We start from the raw sequence: 27,937 nt of genomic DNA, 5'->3' as shown, positions 1-27,937 counted from the left end.
GTTCTTACGATCAGTCACAAGGGCTTGTTCTAATGAGGACTATATGTGGAGGAAAGGGCTGAGCTGCGACCACCGGGCTGTGGTTGCATTAGCTTCACATGTCTTACAAGCAATGTTTGGACCAACTGCGTAAATGATTAACTGACCAGCTATTACACAGTGTTTTAGGAGAGGAGATGTGAGTCACAGTGAATAATAAGTAGGTGAGACAGACTGGGTCCGTTTGCTTCGGTTGTCTTGACTACAAGTTTAAAAAAGGAAATTATGAAAGCGTAGAGAGAGGAACCGACGGCAGTTTAATATGTATAATATGAATCAACTGATTAATATGTGATAATTTCTCAGGACATAAAGACATCTGACTGCGGCCTCCAAATGATGATTGATGGAGAAAAACCAAAAATATATAAATCATTACTATTATTATAAAAGAAAACACAGATCCAGAGAGAGCTCTGTGGATTCTGATGAAGTCCTCTTCATCATGTTAACATCATAAGGAGGAGGATTTAGGATTTAGACTATTAAGGTAACTTACACAAGCATAGGAAGAGACAAAGTCATTAACTGTATATTTGTGGCCCTGCTTTGTCTGATGGAATGATTATTATTGAGACATGACTACGTGCCTGTGTGTGCTACACCAACAGATGAAGCTCTGCATGACCTGGCAACATGCACAGCGTGATCCAGCACACGCACGCACGCACGCACGCACGCACGCACGCACGCACGCACGCACGCACGCACGCACGCACGCAAACACGCACTAACAGCTTATGTAACACTGCGTTTGGAACTACATGACCAATTCTGTGTGTAGACGTGACTTTAGCATGCCTTGTATTTTTAGCCTGGTATAAACACCCCCGCTACACACACACACACACACACACACACACACACACACACACACACACACACACACACACACACACACACACACACACACACACACACACACACACTATAATTAGCTGCAGAAAAGAAAGAGGCACTTTCAAGTTTCAGCTCCACCTAAATGAACACATTCACACACACACACACACTCAAGGCGTTGTGCTGAGTGTGTGTGTGTACTTGTACTTGCATTTAGGTGAGAACTCAAAAGCGTATTTTCGTACTAGTGATGAAATTTTGACAAAGTAAGGACATTTTGGCTGGTCCTCACCTTTGAAGGCCTGTTTGAGGGTCAAGATGTGACTTTAGAGCTGAAGTTAGAATTGAGGTTTAGTTCAGATTAGAGCAAAGGTTAGACGTAGGGGAGGCATCATGTCACTAGAGGACCTCACTTCCATGGAAGTACAAGGATGTGTGTATGTGTGTGTGTGTGTGTGTGTGTGTGTGTGTATGTGTGTGTGTGACTCAAGCCTTATCTTTTTGATAGAACACGGCGGCGGTGACAGTGAAACCCTTCACTACTTGGGAAACATAAACCCTCTTTTTCATTCTCAGCTCTCAGCTGTTCTTCCCTTTTTTTGTGGCCTCGTTGCAGTAAACCTGGCTTCTGCCTTTCTTGCCGTTATAAAGCCGGTGTGTGTTTGGGAACGTGTATGTGGCTCTGCTGTAGCCGGGGCACAGCGAGGACTAACACGGAGCTATAACATTAGAGGCCAGCTCTTTCGCTGCTGCATAAATCCCCATTTCCTCCACAGCACGCGCTGCCACTCACTGCCTGCCCTCCTCCATCGCTTTCATGGGGTGGAGAGGGGAGGGCCAGGCACGGGGGGGGGGGGTCGGTCTCATGCTGTATTTTGGCTGTGTGAGAACATTAGGCTGACAGCTCACGGAAAAGGACAATTAGCAGGAAGTGGGAAGAAGAAGAGAGGGAGCAGAGACATGAGCCAATCAGACGCTTTATGACGATGAACCGCTGAACTGTAGAACGACTTAGTGCACTTTGTCATTCATTTTATCTTGCTCCTGCGTGAATCACGGACGACTAAATCAGAGGAAGGGTGTGTTCGTTTCAGCCAAACAATATGTTGAGTTTGCAGTTCAGACTCCGTCACCCACTGTGTACGTGTTCATTAGTCTGATCACGAGAACCGCGCGTGTCAGAGTCGGTTCTTGGGGTTCGGATGTAAAGAATAAAGTAACGAAGCTGTAATTTGACAGTCAGATAAGAGAACAGTGCCGGACTCACTCCCTTTCACAGTGTTTGGGTCAGTGGAGCGTCCGCTGCTGAGTGTGAGCGACCGACTGCTCAGTCACGTGGATCCAGAGTTTACCCATTTAAGGCAGCTTGTTCCAGCGCTTGGCTTCTGCTCCACGCGCTAAAGAAGCGCTCGACGCCAGCTGCCACAATCTCAACTGTGTAAACACGGCCTGTGCTTTGTTTCCTTCACCTTTGTGCTGTGTTTTCCTGCAGGCAGGCGGCATTGAGATCACACGCGAGTTCGTCGTGGGGCTCGGATCTCATCTGACCGCGTCCCTGCAGCTCAAGGTGAAGGAACATTCAAAACAGGTGTGCGGCTCATTTAAACGCTGTCCGCGTTTGAAGATAGAGTCTCTCTTCAACAGACGAAAGCGAACAAAGGGCCGTCTGCACGAACATACGAAGCCCGAGGAGACGCGTTACATGTCACAGCAGGAATGCGCCTCCTCCGGCGATGAGGACAAGTTCAAACCTTACCTTAAAGGAGGTTTGTACAACATGGAGCGTTACCTGAGTTAGGTGCCCAACGTGCTGTGAGGAATCCAAGGTTAGGCTGCTGAGAAACCCTCCACTGGAATAAAAACAGCAGTGACAGCCGGCGTGCGAGGAGAAAAAATATCCTTTAACTTCTGGAGGTGAGCGTGAGCATGTGTGTGACTCCACGCGGAGGCAGTGTGTGTGTGTGTGTGTGTGTGTGTGTGTGTGTGTGTGTGTGTGTGTGTGTGTGTGTGTGTGTGTGTGTGTGTGTGTGTGTGTGTGAGGGCCGGGCCTGTCTCAGCTGGTGCCGGCACATACATGCACACACACGAGGGGCTGTGTTTGAGCTCAGGGGGCCGGACCAGACACCCGAGCCTCCGCATGTGCCTTGCACACCTGGTCGGAGTCCTGCCCCGTCCCTGAGGCCTCACCCACAGCCTGATAACACACTGCTGTTCTCCACTGTCTGCTCCACAGTCCTCCACCCTGTTAAGCCTCACTGGCCTCTTCATTCACACTCCAATGTATGTCTCCTCCCCTCCCACGCAGCTTCTCCCCCCTACACCCTCCCTCCCTCCCTCTGGCTCGCTCTCCTCCCCCATTCAGGATTTATTGTTTCTAGCTATTTATATCCGCCGTGACCACGATCTGGTCTTCGCACACCCTGCAATTTCTCCTTTTTTCCTACCCTCGCCCTCTCGCCGGCTACGTGGCACCGTCTGGGTGAAGGTAGTAGTTAGGTTGTTAGTGGAGGGCGGCGGGCTCGGCTCAACTCCTGAACTTGAACATAATCACAGAGCACAGAGTGGAGAGAGAGGCAGAGTCCTCTCTTCCTCTCTCCCTGTCCGCTTCATTCATGTCCTTTTATTTTCCACGGCCCTCGGGTGCTTTTCGAGGCCAGAGTGCTGCACGCTGGTACAAGTTTGGCCTTTTTACTGTTTATACCACGTGCGTGAGCGGCGCTTTCCTATTAAACAGATACGTATGTGTGTAGATGGGGGAGGACAGAGGTAAACTGGTGGGTTTCTCTCCATTTCTAATCTAGAGTGTCTCTAATAATCCTGCTTTGCACATGTTGTTGTACCTCAACAACGCAGCATCAACACATTTCTACCTTCTGTTAGAGAATGTGCTCAGTGTTTTAAGGGAAACAACAAACTCACAACTGCTCCCTGCACTTTTAAAGCAGGGTTTCAGCACAGGTCACGTCTCTAAAACCACAGCTTGCCCATGGGGTGTTTTTAAATTGTGTGACTAAGTCTGGGCGTGTGCACTCTGACTGAAAAAGGAAGCAGCCTGCAGCTACTGAGCGGCGGTAAAATGCACCTCAGGAATGACCCAGGTACGCGTCTCGGTCTGGAAACGGCTGCCGTGGCGACCGACCCCGTCTCCTTCCTCGCCTCCACAGAGACGCAGGAGAATAATATTATTGTTTACCTTGGAGGGGCGCGGAGCTAAACGGAGGCTTTGGGGTACTGTTACCCGTGTCCCAGAGGTCCCCGTGGGCCCCTCTCTGCCACGTGCCTCTGAGTCCATTAGAAACAAATTACAAGCAGGCCAGTGTGCCCTTCACTCTCATGACTCCTCCAGACCCACAGCCTGCAGGCGAAACGCGGGGATCACAGCCCCCTGGAACCACACGCCCCCCGACTGCACATCAACATACTGCTCTGAATCAGAATCAGAGCTTTTTATAGCACAGGCGCGGCACAATCTCCACGTCTGCAGGCACCGGAGTGCAAAAATCAATACCGCTATTAATTGCGTTTCAAATCATTTCAAGCCATAAATTGAGCAGGTGTAACTTTTCAAAGTGCTGCAAACTCGGCCGCGCTTTATTTTATCCCTGTCGGGCTCCACCATTGATTGTACCGGTCCCAAACATTCTAAGAATATGTCCTCATGCAGACGGTGCAGGCCGAAACCACCGCTACAGATTATGTGTCCTGTCCTCCTGAAAGCAGACGCTCTGGAGGCTCCACTGAGGCATGAACGTCTGCGTCCCACCGGAGCCCTGCAGCGGCTCAGACGGGCCGACACGCGCAGTCTCACCAGTGGGCCCCGCTGGAGTGCATGTCTAAATATTTAAGCGCTCTTTAAAAGCACCGGCCCTCCTGCCTTTCCTCCCGGGTGTCTGCTGACTCCTGTATATTTGATAATTAAGGAATCCAGGTCCGTTGTGCAGAGGAGAGAGCTGGGAGTGTTTGTGATCCAACATCCAAACATATATATACATAGTAGAGCTAATGAGCAAAAGGTCAGAACATACAGCACCTCAGACCTTTGGTAATGGATTAGTTCTCGTATCATCCATATTATGGGATTTCCTGTACAGAAATAGATGGAAGGCTGTAATGATCACGCCTGGACTATAAAGGAAGATATGAGCTGTTTATCTCTTTTGCTCTCTGCACAGGTCGGGCTACACAGCTAATTCTAAAAATTTTTATCTTCCCCAGACCATTGAATTCTGAGCTTTGGTTTTTCTGAGAATAGTCCCCCCCCCCCCGAAATAGGAAAAGCAGCTGGAACTGTGGAACTTTATCTACATTAGAAGCAGATTATCTGTATCGACTGCACCAGCCTCCTTTTATGCACACACAGGTCAGACACCACAGGAACCAAGAATGTGTCTGCACTGAGGAGTAAATGTGTGTGTGTTTGTGTGTGTGTGTGTGTGTGTGTGTGTGTGTGTGTGTGTGTGTGTGTGTGTGTGTGTGTGTGTGCATGCAGAAGATAGAGGCTGCATGTAGATAGAGGCGATCTCTTGGGAGATTTACTTCCTCCCAGGTCAATTATATCTCAGCCTGCTGCCTGGGGAGAGGGGGAGAGGGAGAGAGAGAGAGAGAGAGAGATGGAGACGGAGCACACTCTCCCCAGACTAAAACAAACCAGGAGGTGACCTTCCTCTTTAAGATGGACAGCAGGTAATGAACATTGACACGAACACACGAGCCATGTGGGCCTGTGCTGCTTGCCTCTAAAGATACCATCTTCCTGTCCTTTCCTCCCTCCTTCCTCGCTCTCATCCCCCACCTCTCCCACTGCATTCCTGACATGCCTCGGGGAGACAGGGGGGGCCTCCAGGACAGACAAACAAAGACACACAACATACACACAATGCTCACAATGGCCACGGCTGCAGCCATTGTCCGTAGTCGCTGAGGAAAAAGAAGCGGCCTGCTGCTGGTGGTCCAACAACCCACCACCCTTTACCTTCATGCGCCAAACTCACAGCGGCTGCGGATAATTTCCTTCTGCCCCTCCCAGATGTTTTTTTTGCTACAACATCTGTCAGACTCAGACTGTGATGCCATGAGACTCCAAGTGAATCATAACGGCCTGTGGTTTAAAGTGTTTCTGCTGTGGCATCGGCCTCCTGCAGCAGCCGACTGCTGGAATGTCAATGCAACACTGCCCTCTACTGGTGGAAACGAGGCCACGAGCAAGAACATCCAAAATTGAAACTATTAGCTTACACACACGGCTCCTAGATCAGCAGCAAATCTCCACCGTAAACACACATCAAACAGCAATTATGTGCAGACAGCCCGACTTACAACAAGAATGCTTTAGTCGAGCTTTTGAATGGCTTTTAATTTGCTTCCACACTGTTTGAATCTGCAGTATAAAGGTATTCCGTGTGTAGTTACAGTACTGGCCTCCTCGGTCCAGCTGTGCAGACCCCAGTCACGTGCAGGTTAATAGCAGGGCCACATAGCTGAGTGCTACGTTAACCCGCTAATCCCTCTTCCTTACACTAACCTGACCTCACAGCGCCAGGGTCCATCTGTTGGATTACAGCCGCCCACTGGTGCATGGGAATGAGTCGCAAGACAACCTTTGACCCGCAGCTGAATGCTCCACACGACACACGGCAACACGCAAAAAAACAGGAAAAGATCGCCGCGCACTCACTGAGGTGTAGTTGGTTTTGCCCATGTTGTGGTTCTGAATGTGGTTGAGGTTCTGGTTCTCCTGCTCACGGCACTGCAGCCCGGCCAAGTGTCTCTCCAGTGCCGCCCAGTCCATGGTGGGCAGCGGTTCCTCCTCCGCGCTCCCCTCCTCTCCGTAACCTCCCATCTGTCCCCCCGTCCCTCCGTGGCCTCCTTGGCCTCCTCCTCCACCCCCTTCCCCGCCACCCCCACTGCCGCCGCGGCTCCCTCTGTCTTGACCGCGGTTGCGGTGGCCGAGCTTGGCGGTGCCCGTGTCCCTCTGCGGCGCACCGGGGGAGTGGGGCCGGCGGCGCCGGGGCAGAATGAGGTTGCCGTTCTGTTTGAGCTCCTCCGGAACGGCTGCGACCGAGGTGGCAGTGCGTCCGCTGGGGGCAGGAAGGGGTGGGACCGTCTTTACATCCTGGAATTCTTCAGCGAGGCTGCGACCGTTCACTGTCTTCCTGTAGCCTTCGTCGAGGCCGTCGTCCCCCAACACACCTCCTCCGCCTTGCTCCTGACCAGGAGGCTGTGGGGAGGTGTAGTCCTCTCCATATTCACTCTCCCACTCCTCGATCACCTTCTTCTTATACTCCTGGTAGTCCTCATCCTCCTCATAGTCCTCTAAGGTGACCAGGTCCAGAGAGGGGGAGGATTTGTAGTCTTCCAAAGTGGCCAGGTCAAGAGAAGGAGAGCAAGGCGTGACCTTGTTGGAGTTGGACTCTGAGCTGGAGCGACTGGACGCGTCGCTCCCCAGGTCCATGCCATCCTCCCGGTAATCCTGCAATGACAAAGGCACAGAGCAGAGCGTGAGCGTGAGCAAGGGCCAGTAAAACACGAGACGGGGCGAACGTGGGAAGGAGGAAGGAAGAAAGGACAATTTAAAGAGAATTTGGGGAAGTGTGCAGAATACGATTAGTCACACCAGTCGTGTGGTCTGAGACCGGCAACCGCAAAAACACTTCCTGTCCCGCAGGAGCTTCCTTTCTCTGGCAGATTCTGCCTCGCCGTCTCTGACCGGTTGTGCCCTCGTCTCCCAGGCACGCCGGGCGTTCCCCGGAGATGCTGAACGCGCATATGTGTGGGCTTGTGCAACTCAAGAGGGGGTCCGCGGGGTCGGACGTGTCACAATAACGTCCCGCCCTCCCCTGCTGCATCTGGATCGCACCACAGGCACAAAAAAGGGGGGAGTGCTGAGCGCAACCGACACCCACACGTCAACACACAACACACCCCGATGCAGTCGTGGTCCGACCCCGACCGACAGCCCATTAGCTCCTCGTGCTGCTCCGACCCGCGTCTCCTCCAGCCGAGCTACCGCTCCCACCTCTATCACAGAGCCTCGAACCCCTTTTAAAAGCTAATGAAAAGCAAGGAGCGGCAAAATTTCTCTGAGGGAAAAGAGAAATTAACGACACCTTCCTACGTGACCTGCATTATGAGCTGCTCCGGAAAACCAATTAATTATGCAGACTGCTGAGGACTGCTTGGAACCACCAGACTTTACAGTGGCTTTGTGTCCTCCAGAGCGGCGAGGAGGAAGAAACTGTCGTCCGACTGAAGCAAAGACCACACCTGTGCCATTGGCGTCAAAGGGGGCAGTGCAGAAAACATCCTGGTTGGGCAAAACAATGTGACTCAGCACCTTGGAGGCTAGATACACAAAGTGCTGATGCGGTGTAGAGGCGTACGGTGAAACCACTCTCTGCTGCTGAAACGCTAACCCCGTCGTGGAAACGGATCGATGGAACGCAAAGTACAAAAGGCCCGACATCACGCCTAGTTGTCATTACATGGTTAAATCAGTGTTATTAAAAAACGGCCTCGGTGACTCACTACTTCCACTGGGGTGTGTTCTCTGGGGTGTCCACACAGAAGAGCCCGTTCCAGTGGGTATCACTTTACTGCCGTATAAAGTACACCCAGTACCAGAATATATGAGTAATGTTCCTGAGTCGACTAAACCACAATACACTCAGCTGCTTGATGTGGAATCCTGGTAGTTTTCCATCTGAGGGGAGAGAACCCGAGGACACACAGCACAACCAGCCTACGTGTGGCCCAGTGGTCGAGAATAGATTACGTAAAGGGAAAATAATCATATTTCGGTTGGGTTTTATTAGCGAGTGTGTGAATACAGCGAAGGGAAGAACCTACCGACGTGCTCATCAAACGCGCTGGATCACCACACGCTCACCAGTAGCTACGGCGCGAGGAGCGGCCCGTCATCCCGGCTCCGCCGCCCTGCGAGTGCTATTAAAAGCCCGGATTCAGAAGCCGGTGGGTTTTTTCCTTTCCAAAGTGAGAAGTCCGCGAAGTAGCAGCCGAGCGGGGGGCTGCGATCGCGCCTCGAATCTCGGCCGTCGATGCCTTCGTCCTGAAGCGGCGTTCCGGTCAGAGCGGCGTTTGCGCGGCGATCCAGATACGATCGAGTCGATACACGGCGGTCACATGAGATCGATTAGAATAATGCGATCGTTAAAGGTGTGTGTGCGTGTGTGTGTGGGAGAGAGAGAAAGAGCGAGCGAGAGAAAGCGAGAGGGGAGAGAGAGAGAGAGAGAGAGAGAGAGAGAGAGGAAGGTGCCGCGAGACGGCAGGCTGGAGCCGTAAAGCCGATCCTCCGTGGGATTAGCCGAAGCGCAGGCTGGATTTGGACGACAAAATACATGCAAATTGACAGCTGCACCGAACCCCACGCCGCAGCCGGCGCGTGCGTCGGGAGGAGGTCGTTTAATTTATGTCAAAGACTACCCTGACAACTCCGCCGCTCTCTCGGCGCTTCGCGAGCGCCACCGTCGCACACGCCCAGTCCTTACGCGCGTCGAGCGCACCGCGCGGGGCATTCGTGCACGCGTGACAGTTGCATAATTACATCGGGCTTCATGATGACTTGGATTTATTTTAAAGTGGCGGTTTGGATTTAAGACGAGCCGCTGTCGGCGGCTGTAAACGGTCCTGGTTTTCTTCAATTTGCAGAGTCATTCGTAGGCTACTCAAATGATGTAATGGTCCCAAAAAAGTCCCGGGAGGAACCTGATCTCCCCCCCGGCAACGACGCTGACAGAAACGCCCAAAACCCCATTATCACGCGCGACGGGTACAGCTGAGACCGCTGACCCCCTCTCGATGCGCTATTATCGGCCGAAATGAAAGTCAGCGCCTGCGTGAATAAACGCTGACCCGAGAGACGAGCTAAAAGTAGCCTGGGTGCAACATCAGTGCGATTCAAACGAGCCGATACTCACTGTCATCATGTTTGGAGCGTTCCTTCCTGCCTCAAGACATGGTAAAGCGTAAAGCCCAGCTGTTAGACAACGGTGGCGGTGCTGAGTTGGTTCACAGCACGTTTATTCTAAGGGCGGGCGGCGGCGGGGCTGGTCGCGCCGGAGAAATTACAGAGAGCCGGTGGAGGGTTCAGTACAGTCATCGCTCTGAGCAGCGTGTCCACCACAGGCTGAAGTCCTGATAGAAAAAATAACATGGATGTCTTGAAATCCCAGCGGGTCAGGCGCCGTCTCGCTCCGTTCCTCCCCGGCGCGCAGAGAGATGCCCGACCAACAGTTGGCAACGTCAGCTGGAAAATGACCGGGCTCCGAGGAAAGTGCGTCCTTTTATATTGTGGCTTTACGCGCGATTGCGAGGTCTCCCTCAACCAGGCGGCCTCGATCGCTCAGGTGTTGCCCAGGAACAGGACTCAGGTCCTAATAACTGCGAACCAGGCGCGCCGCTGCTCCCGTGTTTGTGGCGGCTGCTCTCTGTTTGAGCCGTCTCTCCGTCGCAGCCTGCAGCTCCGCGGAGAAAGTGACGACGACAGAATACAACTCAAAGCCCAACCTTCTGCACCCACTGACCTTGCAAATGGTGGCGAGAGAGCGAGAGAGAGGGGGGGGGGGACTATCCAAGTGAATTATTAAACATTCCAGACTAGTTTTTATCATAAATGTAGAAGCTCGTGTGTCAAGGACTTCCTGATGTCACAACTGGCCTCACAGCACAGGTGCATCTACATCACCGGCTTATTGATACAATACAATAAAACGTCACGAAAAAACAAATTCTAAACCAATAAAGTTAACATATTGATCAGTTATTAGTAATCAGCACCAAGTAGACTGTTATTCTAATAAATCAGCTCCAGACTAAAGGGCGGAGAGATCACCACGCACCTACACACGAAATGCCCCATGACTTAGACACATTTATAAGAGAAAAAGCTACACCAATTCTAAGATGTAGATGAGCTCACATCTCTCCCACAGTCGAGTGCAAATATCCATAATCAACACATATACCGACACATTGCAGACAAAAAGTCAACATAACGTTTACTGTTACTGTGATGAGTCAATCTGATTGCATTTAATTATCATAATGCTACAGCTATTAGTTTATTAATTGACTCAACAATCATAAAAAACGATCTCAAATGTGAGAATGCGGGAAACAAAAGTAAACTAAAGAGATTTAATAGGCTGAATAAATAATACTAATCACTACCATTCATTTGTATGATTGCTGAGTGTCGGATTTGAAAGCGTCTCGCTGACGCGCACGCGCACGCACAGATGGCAGCTGCGGTGTCAGAGCTGAAGAGGGGTTAACGCCAACATGGCATGATGTTTTCATGTTGCATTCTGTTTCCACGCGCAGCAGCTGGTAATTTACATGCAACGGAGAAAAAGTGAAGCCACGCATAAACCAGGAGCGTCCACGGAAGGAGAGCAACGCGCTCCGGAGCTCGCTCATCACACACAATGACTCACGGTCGGGGTTTGGTTCAGCGTCTCCCGCGAGAAAAGTCAAGCGTTCGGAAGTGCGTGTTAGGAATTCCTCGTCGAGTCACAACTCGTCTCCGCTGATTTGTGTTTGCTAAACGGAGACGCGGGGCCGTGTTCGGATTCTGTGCTTCGAATGTGCAATGGGCACCGCGGAGGAGTCCGCTCGTGCGTCAGCGCGGCGGCACTTCAAAGAGCTCAGCCTCGCCTCGCGCCAGCGCTAGTGGGCATCTCCCCAGGGAGGAGGCAGCAGGGGGCCCGCGTGGATCCGCCACTCCCACCGCCGCTTTCATGTCCCTTATCGGCTCCTCCACCGCTCCCCTCCGCCGTTTCTCCCCAATTCCCCAAACATTAATCGGCCGTGGTGAAATAAAATGAGGAGTTGAAAAGTTAACAGATTGCCTTTAAGGGGCATAAACTACTTTTGAGGGGTTTTATCTTGGGGAGAATGCCACGACAATCGGTTCATATGCTCACCAGGCAATTAGCATATAATTAACTTGTCGACAGGAGGCTGGTACGGTTTAGGTCACCGTGGGATGCGCCTTGTTTGAAGTTTCCACTGAGCCCCGGCATCAAAGCCTGTGGAAACCGTTTTGACACGGTATCACCGGATTGTCTCATAACAATACCAGCGGCAGCAACAAGCTGAGAGGCATTCGGGCCGGACGGAGACGTCTCCGACGTGTCACATCAAAGCTCCCCGCCACACCTGGAGGACTTGTTGGATTTCCCCAGCGCATCTGAGGGAGCGGCAGGTCAAGGAGAGGTCAGCGCTCCATCCAGATGTGCCAGCGCGTGGAAACGCGAGCCGGCTCACGGCTGCAGCGCGTGGGACAGCCGCGCTCGATCTGCCCGTCCGACAGTTTATCCACAGCAGCTATCGGGCGGGGAATCACCCAAGGCCCATTACTGACTGGGAGATAAGGCCAGGAAAAAAAAAGAAAAGAATAGCCCTCAGATAAAAGCGGGGGAAGTCGGGGAACATCTTCCCCTGCGTCTCTCCGTCTCGCAGGCGTTTAACAAACAGGGAGCCGCTGACAGTTGTTGGGAAATTGAAAGTGTCTCCTCGTCGTCAGAGACACGGAAAGTGACCTTGGAGGATTCTCTCTCTCTCTCCCTCCCCTTTTCCTGCTCGCCCTCTCTCTTTTCAGGGCCTTGAAGTCAGACTGCAGCCAAACACGATGACGGAGAACGAAGCATCAGAACCGCGGCTGTGACACAAGACCAGACTTCCAGATGGACGCGGGCCGAGCTCCAGTCCAGGTAGTTGTGACGTAAACGCCTCGCGAAAATAAATGTTTCTATTAAACATCTCCCACTGGTTTGCCAACGTGGAGTCAATTCCCCGGCTGTTACTGAACAGAGAGACCCAGCAGCGCCTCTCTCAGACGGTTGTCTATATGTCTATGGACCCCCCCCCCCCCTGTTCCCTCTGCATTTGCTGCAGATAAAGCTCCACACAGAGGAGCGTGCGCCTTCGGGTGCAGCCGCAGCAGGATGCAGACCGTGTGATGATAAATAGAGATGTCAGACGGCCACAATAGCCGTCGAACCCTTAACTGGCCGACTGACCTGCCACTCTGAATAGAATGGGCAGCCGTGCTATTGAGACTTGCTATCAATCCCCCCCCCCCCACTGAACACAATGATGATTTACTCCATTCAAATCGCGGGGCGGGTGAGGAGGAGGAACGAGGCAGAGCGCGTGGGTTCCTGTCCGTTTCCCTCCGCGCATCTGTCCACATTTACATGTGCATTTCGTGTGCCTGTGATGCATAAACGCGGAGGATTGTGTTTTTGCAGCGTCGTCGTCACAGTGCGATAAACCTGTATTGAATTGCAGCACTAACACCTGACTGTAATGTATTGATCTCCCGCCTCATACTGTAAACGCAGACAACAATTTCACTTGCTAACGAAGTGTGAAATGAATTGTGAGAGCAGCATCTTGTCCGACGTATGTATACAAGCACTCCCAGCTATTAGATTCATTTGAATGGGAGGCACGTCGGCGTCCAGTGTGCAGCGCAGATTTACCAAATTTGTTTAATCTAGCTTGGTTTATAGAAGCCGAATGGGCTGTTCAGTGGAAGGCCGTGCTTTAGCTTAGCATTCATCAGAAGGGCTCAACTCCAAGCTAGCAATTACACACAAGACCAGAATACGTCCATATGGCCATAAACATAAAGAAAGAGAGGGTGGGACGCAAACAGCCATAAATGTGATAAAGGATGAGGCAATAGTATAACTGAGGGGGAGGAGGAGGAGAATTACTGTGCCGAAAGGAGCCGAGGAGGACGAGAACGCTGCTAATGTTAGCGGCTGCAGACATGAGAGTGATTACATCCATGCTTGTGCTGATGAAAATGATGGTTTCTAAGACTATAGTTACGAGTGAAGGGATGACAATGTTGACAATCACGATTAATCAAGTCCAATTTAGCCCGGATTCTCTTAGACGCAACAAAATGGATGGGGAAAAAAAAGCATTTTCTGTGAACGAGACAAAGGTGGAGTCCAATCAGAGAGCTCCGTGCTGCTTGAGGGGGCGGGACCTCGCCGAGTAGTTAAAAGTCAGCCAGGTTTGTAATCTGTCCGACGAGGCCGGTGTGGCGCCGCCCTGTGGGGGAGGTACCCATCGTCTGATGGATCACAAAGGAAGCTGCCGTCACACTTATATGATGGTGACACTTCTGATACGTCTGCGGTTTTTGTGAAACTCACAAAGCTGAATTTCAGGTCAGACACACATACACAACGAGACGCCGTGGACGCTTCAGGTCCCGTTCACTCTCGGTTCCGCTTCCTTCCTTCCAGTTTCACGTTACACCCACCCTGGCCCCTGCTTAGCTCTGCGTCGTGCAGTGCACAGATGTCCACGCGATTTACTGCCCACACCAAATTGGATCGGTTCTCGGGTGTTTTGCGCCGGCTTCACACCTGCTGTCTCTCATAAACGGCTAAACATTCAGAGATTGGCTAGAAGAGAGAGGGGAGGCAGCGCCAGTTGATTTAGGGAGGGAATTAAAGCAGGAAGGTCTGAATGAGGGGGTAAATGCTGAAAAAAGGCAGAAGTAAAAATTGATTTCTCTGTAGTTTTGCACCAACGTCTCTGCCTTCTATTTTGGAGCAGAGGAGCACTGAACCCATCCTGTGCTTCACTGCTGATAAACTTCAGCCGGCTCACTTCGACCTCACAGACATCCGGGTTAGCGAGGCTAGCTGGGTTAGCTGGATTAGCGGGGCTAGTCTGGTTAGCCAGTTGTAAAAAAAATTTTATATTTGTGTTTGCGATATTACAATGCACACGTGCATGAGGACCCTAAGAGACCCTCAAATGGAAAAACCCTGTCAGATTAATTATCGATCCCTCCTGAATGAACCGCTGGACGTGAGATATTACAGCACCGCACTCAAGATATGGTCTTATAGTAATCATCATGAAGGAAGCCAGCAGAAATAATCTGACTGGGCCTCTACACTGTTGGTTCAAAAGGTCACAAAGGTCACAAACGTCTGTTGTGTCTGCATATGTTCAATAGTTCTATTGGAAGTAGCTTAGAAAAATTATCCAGATTTTTCTGTCTTTGTTGATAGACTTCAGACGTGGACTCATTTGTGTGCGGGCATCTGTTTTTGCTACTAACTGTAGTAAATTTGCTTAAAGCAGTAAATCGCCATTCAGACATCATCACTCCTGAAGTCACTCATCAACAAACAGTCCTGTTTGGGCTTCATTAACATCTCCTTTGTACTTCAGTGACGTCTCTCTCTAACAGAGGTGAGGTATAATTTTCTCGTATCTTTTTAATTTACATAAATTGTCCCGGCTTCTCTGTAATATTGCAGCAGTTTTCGTTTGGCGAGTATCAGTGCTGTTTATATCCTTTTGGCAAACAGACGATCTAATAGTTTCTCCAGTTCCTAAAAGCATGCAAATCAAAATAATTACCCCCAGCCTCAAAACACACAAACCATTCAGCACCTTCGCTGACGATAGGCTCATTTTCTCTCCTTTTGCTCCTGCACCAGGACCAGTTTCCTTATATTATTTTAATCTAAACACATATTTACACACAGTTATCAAGTCCCACATATGCAGATTATTAACTGTTTAGTATCTCATTAAAGCATCTTGCATCTTCGCTTGCTGTCCCTTGTGGCACCTTGTAGTCTGTTACTCAGTAAATGATGACTGTTGCAGGCTTCCAGATTTTAGCATTTCACACCGTCGTTCCTACAGGGGCTCGTAAAGAATAAAGACACCATCACGCAGTCAATGGTCCCTATCATCATTACATACCTGCCATACAGCACTCGCCCCGTCCACCCGCTCTTATTTCCCCAGTGTTTGTCCCTCCTTGAGAATATTCCCACTCCCCGTTTCAGTGTGGATAGACGTTATGCGCTGAGATTAGCTAAACTCTCAAGTAATTGACAAGACAGTGGAGGAAATGACATCAGATTAGAGCTGTTTAAATTATAATAGCCTACTTTTACAAGTGGATTATATAACACAACAGTGATGATTAGAGCTAATCCACGACTGCAGAACATGGGTAATGGAAAAATCAGTGAATAGATTGAGGGCGGCGAGTTAGTACAACATTTGCTTTGTGTAATTATACGTGTCATTTGTTTATTAAAAATACTCGCAGGGCAAATATCAGACGCGAACTGGGTCATTGCAGCCCGGCCTGTTAACTCATGCTGTTTAGGTTTGTCATATAATCAGAAAACCTCTCTGAATCCATATATCTGGATGCGGATCATAATGACTGGCCGGAGTGGCGCGTGCAGCTGTTGTTGGTCGGAAACAAGACGAATTGATCCGGTGCACCTGCGGAAAAACCCACTCTTGGAGGCTTGAACATTTTCTCCACTGAAAAGCCATTATGTACAAAAGGCAATCCAGCCTGAACCACTGAGAGAGCCATAATGGTAAGCAGCCACTCTAGCGGAGATGCATGCCCTGTCACAGGCAGCGCCAAGAGGGAAGACGTTGCCTCAGCGAATCTGGCACCAGCATCCACCTGGAGGGAGCCTTATCACCTCCATCAAAGCGAGCACCCCCCCACCCCATAAGTACTCATGCCCCCCTTCATCAGAACGTCTCAGTAAAGCACTCCAGTGTCTTTTCATCTTCACTGAACCGATTATTCTCTCTTTCTGCTCTTTTGTATTCTCCATTCGCCACCTCTCTCTCTCTCTCTCTCTCTCTCTCTCTCTCTCTTTCTCACCCGCTCTCTCCTCTGGGGGCTCTATGCGCCATCTCTGACTCCCCGTGCAGCATCAGAAATGACCGGACGAGGAGCCCGGGAGGTTAAACAGAGGCGAGGGCGCCGCGCCCACGGCTGGAGGAAATGGAAGGAGGGACGTAGCGCGGAATATTAAGAAAAGCGCCCCGACAAAAGGAATCAGACGGCAAATGGACCATGCAGTGGAGAGTGCTGGATCAATCGAAAGCTAAACAACAGGGTGGCGCATCGATAGAGCAGCTGAATGCACCTCACAAAGCTCAGCTAAACTAAAAGCAGCAGTTAAACAGACTTATTGTTCTATATCTGCAAAACGCCGCATGAACAGTGCATTAAACATTGCTACCGAAAGCGCTGTCTGTCTGAAGCGCTGGAGTGGATGTGCATATGTATGTAGGAGGGTGAGATGGAGAACCGTAGGTGGGAAAGACAACACGTCTTGTAAACATGTGACACTTTTACAGGACACTGAGGTCTTTAGTGGGTTTGCCGGCGTGGAACCGAAGTCAGGAGGTGCAGGGAGGACGTGTGAGACTTTCCACAGCACTTCTCCATCCTGTACCTCTCTCCTCATCGCCTCATCTTTTCCACATACGGTCTACTCATGCATGTTATCACTAAGCTGGCAGCAGTGGGAGGCTGCAGAAGAATTACTATGCCCGGAACGCTCCCCCGGTGCCATCCAAGCCTCCACCGCTCCATCTCCATTTTTACCGCCATCGCTCCACAGCTGTCCTCCTCTCTCACTACTGTAACCATTACACTATTATCCCTTTCCTGCATCCAGCGTGTGTGTGCTCCTCTCCTCGCTCTCCTCTGCAGTGCATGCTGGGAGTAACTTCGGAGTGTGAGCAAGTGTGAGCGCTTGTGGAGTGAACAGTATGTGGAGCATTTTTCTGGATTCTTCTTTCTTCTTTCACTGTCTCCCTCTGATGAGTTACCATACATTTTATTTACTTTTGCATCACAGGCGTGGGTTGTTGGTTTACTGGTTGCCATGGCGCCCCACCAGGGTGAGGTTTCCCTCTCCTGTCTATGAGATATGTGACGCTGTAGAGGGTCATCAGGAGCGGGGCCTTGTTTTAGAGGATGGGCTTGTGTCTGTCTTTCCTCCTCTTTGAGGAAGTTAAGGAAAAGAACTATAAATATGAATATAGGGAGACACAGGAAAAGCCAGCAGCTGTCACTGAGCTGAGTAGGACTAAAAATATAAATGCGCTTTTCTAGGAAGAGACACACAGCTCATGAAAATGATGTTGACTGTGGTATGGACTGAACTGGTCCTTTTCTTTGGACCAGTGTCAGAAAGTCAGAAGGTCACTAAAGGCAGCGTTAGAGCAGCTCAGCTTGAAAGGATGCATCTGAATGAAACGCCCCACAACATCAGATCCCTACTTAGTGACAGTGGGCCTTTTTGTCTTAGAGCAGTATCAGCTTTGGCTGGTTGGTGCAGAACAAGCATTTTTGTCTGATTTGAGCCGAAAGAATTTTAAAAATCTGGTTTTATGGTGGGAGGTTGGGGAAAAAAACGCAGATTCGAATATTTTGTCAGCATGAAGCGCACAGCAGGTAGAGAAAAGATCACATGGATAAGTTGGAAAAAGACATTAGGGGACTAGAAGATGAATTGATTGGTGGTAACAATAGAGCACTGGCACACATGAAGGAATCATTAAGCAGGTTCTTGCATGAAAAAGCAGAGGGAGTCTTAATTAGGAACAGGATCGCCACCATTAGGGAGACAGATGCTCCAGCGTTCTTCTTCTTCTTTAACTTTCACTGATGATGCACCTAAAACTTTCAGGCTGAACCGCTGAACCTCCGCCGGCTTCTACACCAACTTGTTCACATGAAACACAAACGCTGCCACTGAATCCCTCCACAAACTGCCTCCTCACCTGCTGCTGGCATCCCATTACATGCCCCTGCAGCTACAGTTCCACTCCAAGGATAATCCCAGGCGTGTGTGCCAGTCATGGAGTCGCTCCACGGTGACGACGATGACGCGTAACGTCTTTGCCCCTCAGATAAACATCTATGCGCTGGTGTAAATGGTGAGCAAATCTCCCTGCCTGCTCTAATTGGTTGTTGTGATGTCTAAGTACTTAGTGTGTTTATTCATGAAAATTTCAAGTTTCAAAGAGTTGAAAGTCAGTCTGAGCCTCAAGATTTACTAGCTACATTAATAAAGCAGATGTAATGATCATCAGCTGTTTATTTTCTACAAACAGTAGACAAAACATAGCTTCAGTGGAGAAAAAGCTGAAATATTACAAAAACGTTCTTGATTCTGATCAAGGTGAATAGGTTGGTGTAGTGTATTGATGAAACACACTGAATGACACAGAAATGTAAAGAAAGGAAGCTAAAATACACACAGAAATGTTAGATGTGCCTGGATCACAAAGGTTTTGTAAATTAATACTTAAAATAATGAAAGTATTCTGCACTGCTATGCATTTATTTCCTGAATATGAATTTGAAATAGTGTGGACTGTGCTTCAACAAATGAACGAACAAAGCATTACACAGACACTGTGGTGTGTACTCTTTTGTTTGCCCCGTGATGTCATACAAACCCGGAGAATTGTGTGACTGATTGTGTGATTGTGAAAATCACAACCTTGGAATCGATCTGGAAGCAACATTACAGCAGGAGAGAGAAATACAGGCAGTTCTGGAAGGTGTAAAAGATGGACATAGCAATAATTTAAATGCAAGATGCGGCCACGCCTGCAGAAACTAGAGAAGTTAAAAAAAAAAAACAGAAGATCAGGAAAGGAAAAATGCAAGCGAAGGATGTTTTCGGAGCAGACAGGAGAGGGTGTAGGAGAGAGGAATGAGCTTTGAACAACCTCCAGCATCCAAGTGCCGAGTGAGCAAGGTGAGGTCATCTCTGGGGGAGCCGGGCCTGAATTCTAATCACAGCAGAAAGGTCAGCAGAGTAATCCCTGTCCGCCCAAATGTCAGCGCTCCCCTGCACCGACGCGTCCCCCCACTCACGGCATCACAACAACCGGCTATTGATCACGCACTAATTAGGATTGGACGAGGCCGGCTGCAAGGCGCATGAGAACAAGGAGCGCATGAACGCGGACGACACAACGCGGCCCCCGAGGCGCTCGTGCCTGTTCGTCTCACACGCCGTCCTCTGGGACGGGCGGGCAGGTGAGTAATCTCAGCCTGGATCGAGCATGACCTCTGAGGGAAAGGAAACGGCTGCAAGACAAATGAAGTCCCCATCACAGCTCCATTACAGCCCCACCCCGGTCCACAAGCACAAACACCGAGGACGCTGGGAGGGAACATCACAGCCCTGTGTTTGGATCAGTGCTGCTCATGGGAAATATTAGCGTGTGGCTAACTAACTTACAGCAGCGAGATACTGCAGGTATGGATTTTCATCAGGCGTTGATTAGACTGTGAACAGGACCCGCGTGTGAACTGCTGACCTCAGCTCAACAGAAGCCGTTACACTAAATGAAATGTTTATGTATGTTTTCATTTGCTTTGGGCATGAGGAATTATGTGCTGTAGGTTCTGTGATGCATAATAAACGTGTAGCTTGTATCCTCGTTTTCACCATCACGGCTCAGACAGATGTTTAGCACATACCCACAGCCAGATGTTTTGCAGCATAGACAGTATAGAGACGAGGCAAGAGTTTGTTTGTTTTTCATATCAGAATGTAGAAGTGATGTATTTGGTCACTATTAAAATTCCAGCAAGACTTAATTTACAGTTCATTTATTTGGCATCTTTTACAGTGTGTAAACTTGGCAGGGTGTTCATGAGGTTGAGATTATGCTGAAGTCATTATCATTTTCATGTAGACCATGATATCTTCTGAAAATTGAGAAGCCATTAAAAAAATCAGATTTAGAAGACAATATGAAAACCTTATGACATTGATTTTAAAATCCATCAGCCTCAGTTTGGTGTGATGAAATCCTCCTGCGTAATTGGCTGCAGTGGTGTAATACCTCCTGGAGAACGACAGCTTGAGGAGGAAAACTAAAATCGCTGATAACAGACACATTCCCGTTACAGTACATGTTATTGTGTTTTCCTTCTCGAACTACAAAAACAGCTCACACACACACAAACACACACACACACACACACACACACACACACACACACACACACACACACACACACACACACACACACACACACACACACACAAACCGAGAGCAAAGACCACAAGAGAAATTCCGTCTGCTCTGCCATTTTTGCTCAACCAATCTAAACTAACATCTCGATTGGAGCGACAACACTGTCGCAGTAACACAGACTGGAAGTGAAACGCCACCGCTAGTTGATGTGTGTGATCTTTACTGTAATGTGTGTGTGTGTGTGTGTGGGGGAAAAACATGCAAAACACTTGGCACAGGAGGCCTCGTCAGACTGACAAGGAGAAATGACAGTGAGCGAATTAAAAAAACAAAAACAACAACAGGAGGAGACGCCCTGAGAGGCAACAGCCTGGAGAGACAGGCAGGAAGGCAGCAGCAGAGGCCTCGGGACGAGAAGTAGAGGAAGACTGGGCTCATAATGAGGCTGGTGTGTTTATCAGCTTTATGGCATTTCATATAAAGTCAGGGCTGCGATGACATTATTAAACCAAACGTTGTTAAACGTTGTTAAACGTTGTTAAAGAAGCAAAAGGAAGCAAAGTGGATGCAAAGTCATTCCATCAGTCGCTGGGTTTGTTCACCTGATGAATTGACGGCGGGAATGTGTTAAAATGTAAAAAGATGTGCCAGATTTTTATTGTATCGTCGATGGCTCCACTGTTCCCAATCTAGCTTTATGTTTGGCCTGTATTCCTCCGTCTCGCCTCTCTCGCCAGTCAATTACTCCGAGCGTGGCCGTATAATGTACGGGTACCTGTCTGCTGACTAAGCCCTGCATTATCTAGGCATCCACGGAGGATCACGCACAAACAGCAGCTTATTGCTCATAAAACGCAGCCAGGCTTTAAATCCCGCGCACGCGCCTCCGGTATTGTGCCCACACAGGGCCCGGTTCTCCTTCCATCACCAGCGCGACTCCTCAGCTCCTCAGCTCCGAGAGAGACAGGGTCTGGACTTGGACCCCCCCCCCCCCAACCCGCAAGCGCATCGATGGATCCACGAGGGAAACGCGCTTGACACAACTATAAAGACATAAGGGATGAGTAGAACGGATGCAGTGATGGATGAGAGGGTGGATGTGAGGATGGATGAGTGATGAGGATGCAGACAGGCAGAATCAAAGGAAGGGGTAGGTGATATAGATGGAGTGTTTTGTCAAAGGTGTGTGAAACGTTATATGCAGCGATCGGGAAGTTATCAGTCAAAACTAATACATTAAACATCACTCTTCATTAAAAGTCGGACTCAGCGTCAGAGAATCAGATCATCCAGAAGTCTTTCATTATCATTGGTTTAAAAAGTCACCATATTGTTCCTTAACAAGTATTAATTCTAATATTATAAGTAAACTAACCAAGTGACAATAATAAATTCACAATAAAAGTACCTTTGCAAACTTTCACCAGCGTTGCAGGTGTACATGTACCTAATAAAGTGGCCGGCCAGAGTTCTAGTTCTGGAGAAATGTGAGTCATTTGCCCAGTTACATTTGGACACCAGACATACCAGAGATGCAACATTATAATAGCCAATCCCAAGCTGTACTTAACCTTATTTCACAGTATCAATAACACATTGATTTATCTCTGAGCTCCAGCACCAGGTACAATGATGATAAATGAACGTGGGGAAATCTGCACGGATGTGTGGGAAGATAAATAAACGAGGAAGACACTGAATTAAGGGAGAATAAAGAGGTTGATGGTGGGATGAGAATGGATGACTACAGCACAGCTACTGAGAAGAATGAAGTACGTGGCCTAAAAAGCTGTGCCGTTTACAAGCGTAGTGCTGTATATGCCAGGGGTCTCTCTCTCTCTCTCTCTCTCTCTCTCTCTGCCTTGGCCCCATTGCAGACAGGTGTAGCTGCAGCTCAGTAAAAACAGTGGCTAGAATTTCAGTGTCTTGCCTCCAAGCTAAGAATAGTCAAAAGTGTCTGATGCAGCTCACACATACTGGATGACCCCCCCCCCCCACACACACACACATGAACCATATGTGAACACCACAGAAATGCTGTGAATGGACGCCACCCGCTCCATCCGCAGGTCCGTCCCTGACTATTCGACGGTCAGATCTCCTCCCGTCTCACCATTTCGCTCCACAGGCCTTAGTGCGTCTCTCCTCCCGCTCCTACAGTGACACCCGGAGGCCCCCAGGGGACGACAGGCTGCCGGGTTGTCAGGCTGCGCGGCCCTCAGAGACGGGAGGGATGACAACCCACTGTACGTCCCCTCGGGGACTGGCAGGGGACAGCAGAAGTGATGGGAAAACAGAGTGAAGGAGGAGAGCGAGGCGGCAAAGCAGAGGTGAGAGGAGTTAAAGTGCATGATGTGATCCAACCCTACAAAGTAATACAGAGTGTGAGAGAAGACAAGAAGGGAAAGGCCTAAAGCACTCTCCCCCTGCCCTAATCCCCCTTCTTCAAAGTGATATATTCTCGGCCCGTCCCAGTGGATATGAAGCACATACAGGCAGTATGGTTCACTTTAATGTTATCTCTCGCCACAATTCCCAGATGAGAAAAAGGACAATGAAACTTCATAGTGTGAAGAAAAAAGATTCTCTGTCTGCCAATATATCATAGGCCATATTCTGCAGGGCCTAAAGGCTCAGTTTAATACATAGAGACCGTGGGACGAAGCGTGTTGACGCCTCCAAGAGATTTGGGAGATAATGGGGATTTGATTCAAATAAGTTAGCAAAACACACTATCAACACGGCCGCATGCACGTGAATAATGGCAACAGGTAAAGGCTCATTCAGGAGTGCTACCGGTTGGAGGGTGAGGCAGTGGAACAGGCCAGGAAGCGGGAGACGGAACACGGTGTGTGTCACTTTATCTGTGTTACGTGTGTCATTAGGCTGCAGCCTCCAGGCTGGACGGCCTCTCTCCGGGGCCCATCTGGGTAACCATAGTGATTGAGCAGTCTCCATCTCTGTGTGTTAATCTAGTCCTCCCTGTGAGCTGTGGTGTGTGTGTGTGTGTCCTTCCATAGGCAACGGCGTGCAGGTTTGTGATGCATTCATCACAGGCGCTCATTAATTTGTGTTAAACGGCTGCTGGCGAACACCCACTTTCTGGAGGATACTTGTTGGTCTGTGCTGCTGCGCTGCTCTTGGTATGGGCAAACTGGCGCCCATAGTTGAAGTGAGCCCGAGTGTGTGTCATGTAACACACACAAAGTAACATACATACACAACACACACAAACACACATACGAATACACACACACACACACACACAAAAAGAATAGTCTCTCTAAATGCATGAGTGTGTTTGCGTCCGTAATTAATTATAATTATAACTAGTCTCTGGCTTGTATATGCATGTGTGTGTTATGTGTAGTGTTATTCCAGATCGACTGTCCTCTGCAGGACCACCAGCTGATCAGCAGCACTGAGACAGAGTGCATTTGCTCTATTCTACGGCGCAGCACAGGCGGGTGGAGACATCTGACGCTGCCAAGTCTGTGGCTGTAGATTAGAGGGGGGGAACGAAAGGTGGAGAAGAAGGACAACAGAGCGTGTGTGCTGTGTTTAATGAGCGGGCCTGACTGGGCTCCTGTTTCCCTCCTGAGGGCTGATGATGAGAGGTTAACCCAACCCTGGTCCACTAGTCATCTATGAGTGACGAGAAGTTGTCCCCTGCAGAGCATCTTCACCGTCGTGGCGTTTCATCAGGCCTGAGCTCTTTCTCAGTCTGCGCGGCTCCACTTTCCCTCTCTTTCGCCTCATCTGCAGTTCTCCGACAATTCATCCCCCTTCACGCCGCCGTTCACACGCCTTTCTGCGAGAGCCCAAACCCCCCGCCCCCTCCCTCCTCCCCAGAGGTCTGTAACTGGAAAATGATGGACAGATCTGCCAGTCTCTGGGTGCTGTGCCGTCAGCTCAGCATGCCAGGGATACCGAGGCTGTCAGGCACAACACATTCTGCCCATCTCCTCCTCATTTACATCCAATTACACATGCACGTGGACGCTCGTCCACGTGCGCGTGCGCCGTCTGACACGTGGCTCGGCGTTCGCGCAGGAACAAGATGTCTCGCCCGCGCTCCTACAAAAACACAAGCAGATATAAAAAGTCCCTGCGCGCGTTTATGTCTCGGGATGTGTTACTTTGACAAGTTGCAAAAGTAGCAGCTATGCCGGAGACATATCATAACACCGCGAGCCGGGTCCTTCAGTCAACCACTAATAAGACATTCAGAGACGGAGACGGCGGGCGAGAGCGGGGAGAGAAATCAAGGCAATAAAAGGGGAGAGACAAAGAGAAAGATCTACAACAGAGGGAATGTACAGCAATATACACATTTATCAGCCTTATAAAAGATGACATACGGAAACAGCGTTTACACAAGGCCCAGCGGGGGTGGGGGGGGGGGGGGGGGGGGTTGTTTGCAGCCGGCTGGAGCAACTTCCTGTCACCTCTGGGCCGCAGAGACGGGACCCCGGTGCTGTCAGGTCCCCACGGGTGGGAAAGAAGCTGCCTGACGCGTCAGTCATCCAAGCCCACGGGGGAGCGAGGCACAGGTGGAGAAACGGTCCGGAGCGGCAAGGTTCACTACACTCGGGAGGTCATCGAGCGCTGCTTGACCCGTCCGTTGAACGGAGGCTGCTCTCCTACGCCGTACGTAGCCGTGAAATTCAAGAAATGCAGTGGTCTGGACGCAAAGACACTTTCCCTGAGCTATGCGAGCGCGTAGTGAACGCAACAGGCAGGCGGCCGTATGCTGCCGGGCGCCGGCAAGACAGTGGGCTCGCGGGAAATTAAATATCAGTAATCTCCCGCACATCAAACTCCCATGACATGGGTTTTAATATGGTTGCGCTTTTATGGGTATTAAAAGAGAGCAAGCGAGCGAGCGAGGGGGACAAAGAGAAAGAGAAACTACTGTAACTGAGGGCGAGTGTTTGCTGTGTCAGTCTGTGTGAATATGTATCGTAGCAGCAGATGGGCAGCGTCAGACCGTCTGATTTGACAATGAGGCGCACCGTCACATTAGCGCCTCGCTCCCCAGTTCACGAGCGGAGCATCTGTTTAAAGAGGCGAAGAGATAAAATGAAATGCGACCGCATTAAACACCCCCTCTCTCCCACTTTCTCTTTCGGGCCTTTCACGGGTCACAAACCCGAACCATTCCAGCTCCGGGGCCGTGGTGGAGTTATGTGCCGCAGTAGCAGGTGGCTCGCTCCAAGGTTTCTGGAGAGGCACTAAAACTGACGAACGGCGCTGCCCGAAAGAGAAAAGGCTCCGGATCTGAGTTTCAGGCACCTGTTGAATCCATCTCGTTCGTGCCTCATTTACATTTTTGCCTTTTTCCCCCTCTTTAAGGTGGAAAACGGAAGGGGAGATTGGTGTGTGGGATTACTGCATCGTAATAGGCAGGCATTACGGCTCCCTGTCCTCCACCCACAGAGGGATTATCCAGGCGGGGAGAGCCCCCGCTCGCCTTGTAGCCTAATAAAATAGCCATCATATAGAGAGGCATTTAGAAGCAATGAATACCAATGAGTGAGTACAGAACACATTCAGCAAACTGGTAAATGAAAGCAATGCATCACGGTGACAGAGTATAATCCATCTGTTGGTTGACTGGAGCTCAGCTGGAGCTCAACATGTTGGCTTCCTGGCAGCGAGACACGTCTCACTGAGTGGCTCGGAGAAGAAGGAACAGTTTTTTATTTTTTTTATTTTTGGTTTGATGTGCAAAACAGGGATGCGGAAGGTGACTGGTTGTAGGTGGAGAAATGTCTTCTAAAAGTCCAATGTGGGAGACAGACGAAGTAGGAGGAGGCAGGAGAGCGGGGAGGCCTTTTGTTCCTGACAGCCGGCGCCGCAAACAACCTGAGAGACGGCTAAAATATGGTGAAGAGGGGTCTTTGAGATGCCGACGGAGAGCTGCGCAAACACCAGGAGTCAGGAGTTGGACGACGCACCACGGGTCCAACAAACTGGCGCTGGTTGTTTTTATCTTTTGTTTCTGATGAACTGATGACTCAGGAGAAAATCCATCATAACATACAGGACAGGTGAATATTCAAGGCTGCTTGTTTTGGTACAACATGGGTGAGTCGGAGTGGGAGTAAGTGAGGAAGAGAGAGGGGGGGGGGTGATGAGTGTGGCTGGGCTGTGTTAATAGTTGTGGCCCGGCCGTCCCTCCTCACCGAGCCAGGCCTCGGTGATTTATGGGCTATTTGCAGATAGCTGGGCTACCGAATGTACACAATCCCTCACACGCAGCTGAGCGGGAGAGAGAGAGAAAGAGAGAGCGAGAGGGAGAGAGAGAGGAGTGAGGTATACGGAGGAGATAGCTGGGGCGTGGAGCACTCCTCTCGCAGCCCATGAGGGTGAAGGGAACGCAGGCCGGGAAGCGAGGCGTGCGGAGTGAGGACGAGTCCGGAGCCGGGGGACGGGTGGAGCAGCCCGTCGGGTAAGGGAGGGAGGGGGGAGGGAGGGGAGACGAGGATGAGGAGAAGGATAAGAGGAGGTCAGCGCTTTGATCTGGACCGCAGAGCATTGGTATTCACCTTCAACATGGCGCAGAGAATCTCTCCCTCCCGATCGCTTCATTTTAGCCTTTCACTTCTTTATCGCTGCATCCCACACCCGCCTCCGCCCACGGTCCCGCGTATCAGCCCGCGGCTGATGAGCACCGATGGAGACGCTGAGCGGGTATATGAATTAGAGGCATCGTAATAACTGGGCCGATGATCCAAAAATAGCATCAATATAATACTATGAACCTGGTGGGCTGGGCTCCAGTTACAGCTGATACATGGAACCGTTGATCGTCCGTCGCCTCCCTCACGCGTCACTTCCTCCAAAAACGCCTGGATGCCGTCTACACTTTGTTCAATCCAGCAATTACACCAGTAATTTACGTTGCTGGGTGTTATTTTTTTTTCCATCCTCCATTTCCCTTTTAAGCAACACGTTCACACGTTCACATCCTGTCACTTGTCAACACCCCCCCTCACCTCCACTGCTCCTCCTCTGTCCTCAGTGAAATGTTTTACCCCCCTCGTTTATGGTCTCATATGGTTTTCAATCAATTTTTATAGCGCCTCTAAAATAATGCTGATTTATTCCAATAAATATGCAGGTGTTTAAATTGATACAAAGCTTTTGCTGTACTTCAGTGCAGGATTCAATTGTCTCCCCTCCCTCATCCCGCTCTCCCTCCGCTCTATCA

At 50.0% G+C, this 27,937-nt stretch overlaps 1 protein-coding gene across 3 annotated transcripts in view; it reads right to left on the bottom strand.

Annotated features, from left to right (window-relative positions):
- Nucleotides 1-27,937, bottom strand: part of schip1 (schwannomin interacting protein 1) — a 138,072-nt gene that overhangs the window by 18,170 nt on the left and 91,965 nt on the right. The window contains exons 1-2 of one of the 3 annotated variants that reach the window (XM_029170959.3): nucleotides 9,813-10,359; nucleotides 6,554-7,348 (exon numbers count right to left, since the gene is read on the bottom strand). In XM_029170959.3, the coding sequence (XP_029026792.1) occupies nucleotides 6,554-7,348; nucleotides 9,813-9,821 (804 nt within the window). In that variant the 5' untranslated portion in view covers nucleotides 9,822-10,359. Of the gene's footprint in view, nucleotides 1-6,553; nucleotides 7,349-8,724; nucleotides 9,331-9,812; nucleotides 10,360-27,937 lie in introns of those variants that run through there. The other 2 variants (XM_029170958.3, XM_029170957.3) reach the window with 2 other exon arrangements.

This window comes from Betta splendens, chromosome 13, assembly GCF_900634795.4.
Source record: "Betta splendens chromosome 13, fBetSpl5.4, whole genome shotgun sequence".
In the NCBI taxonomy this organism is placed as follows: Eukaryota; Metazoa; Chordata; class Actinopteri; order Anabantiformes; family Osphronemidae; genus Betta; species Betta splendens.
The sequence above is the reverse complement of the archived record's forward strand: the minus strand, read 5'-3'. Positions and strand labels throughout refer to the sequence as shown.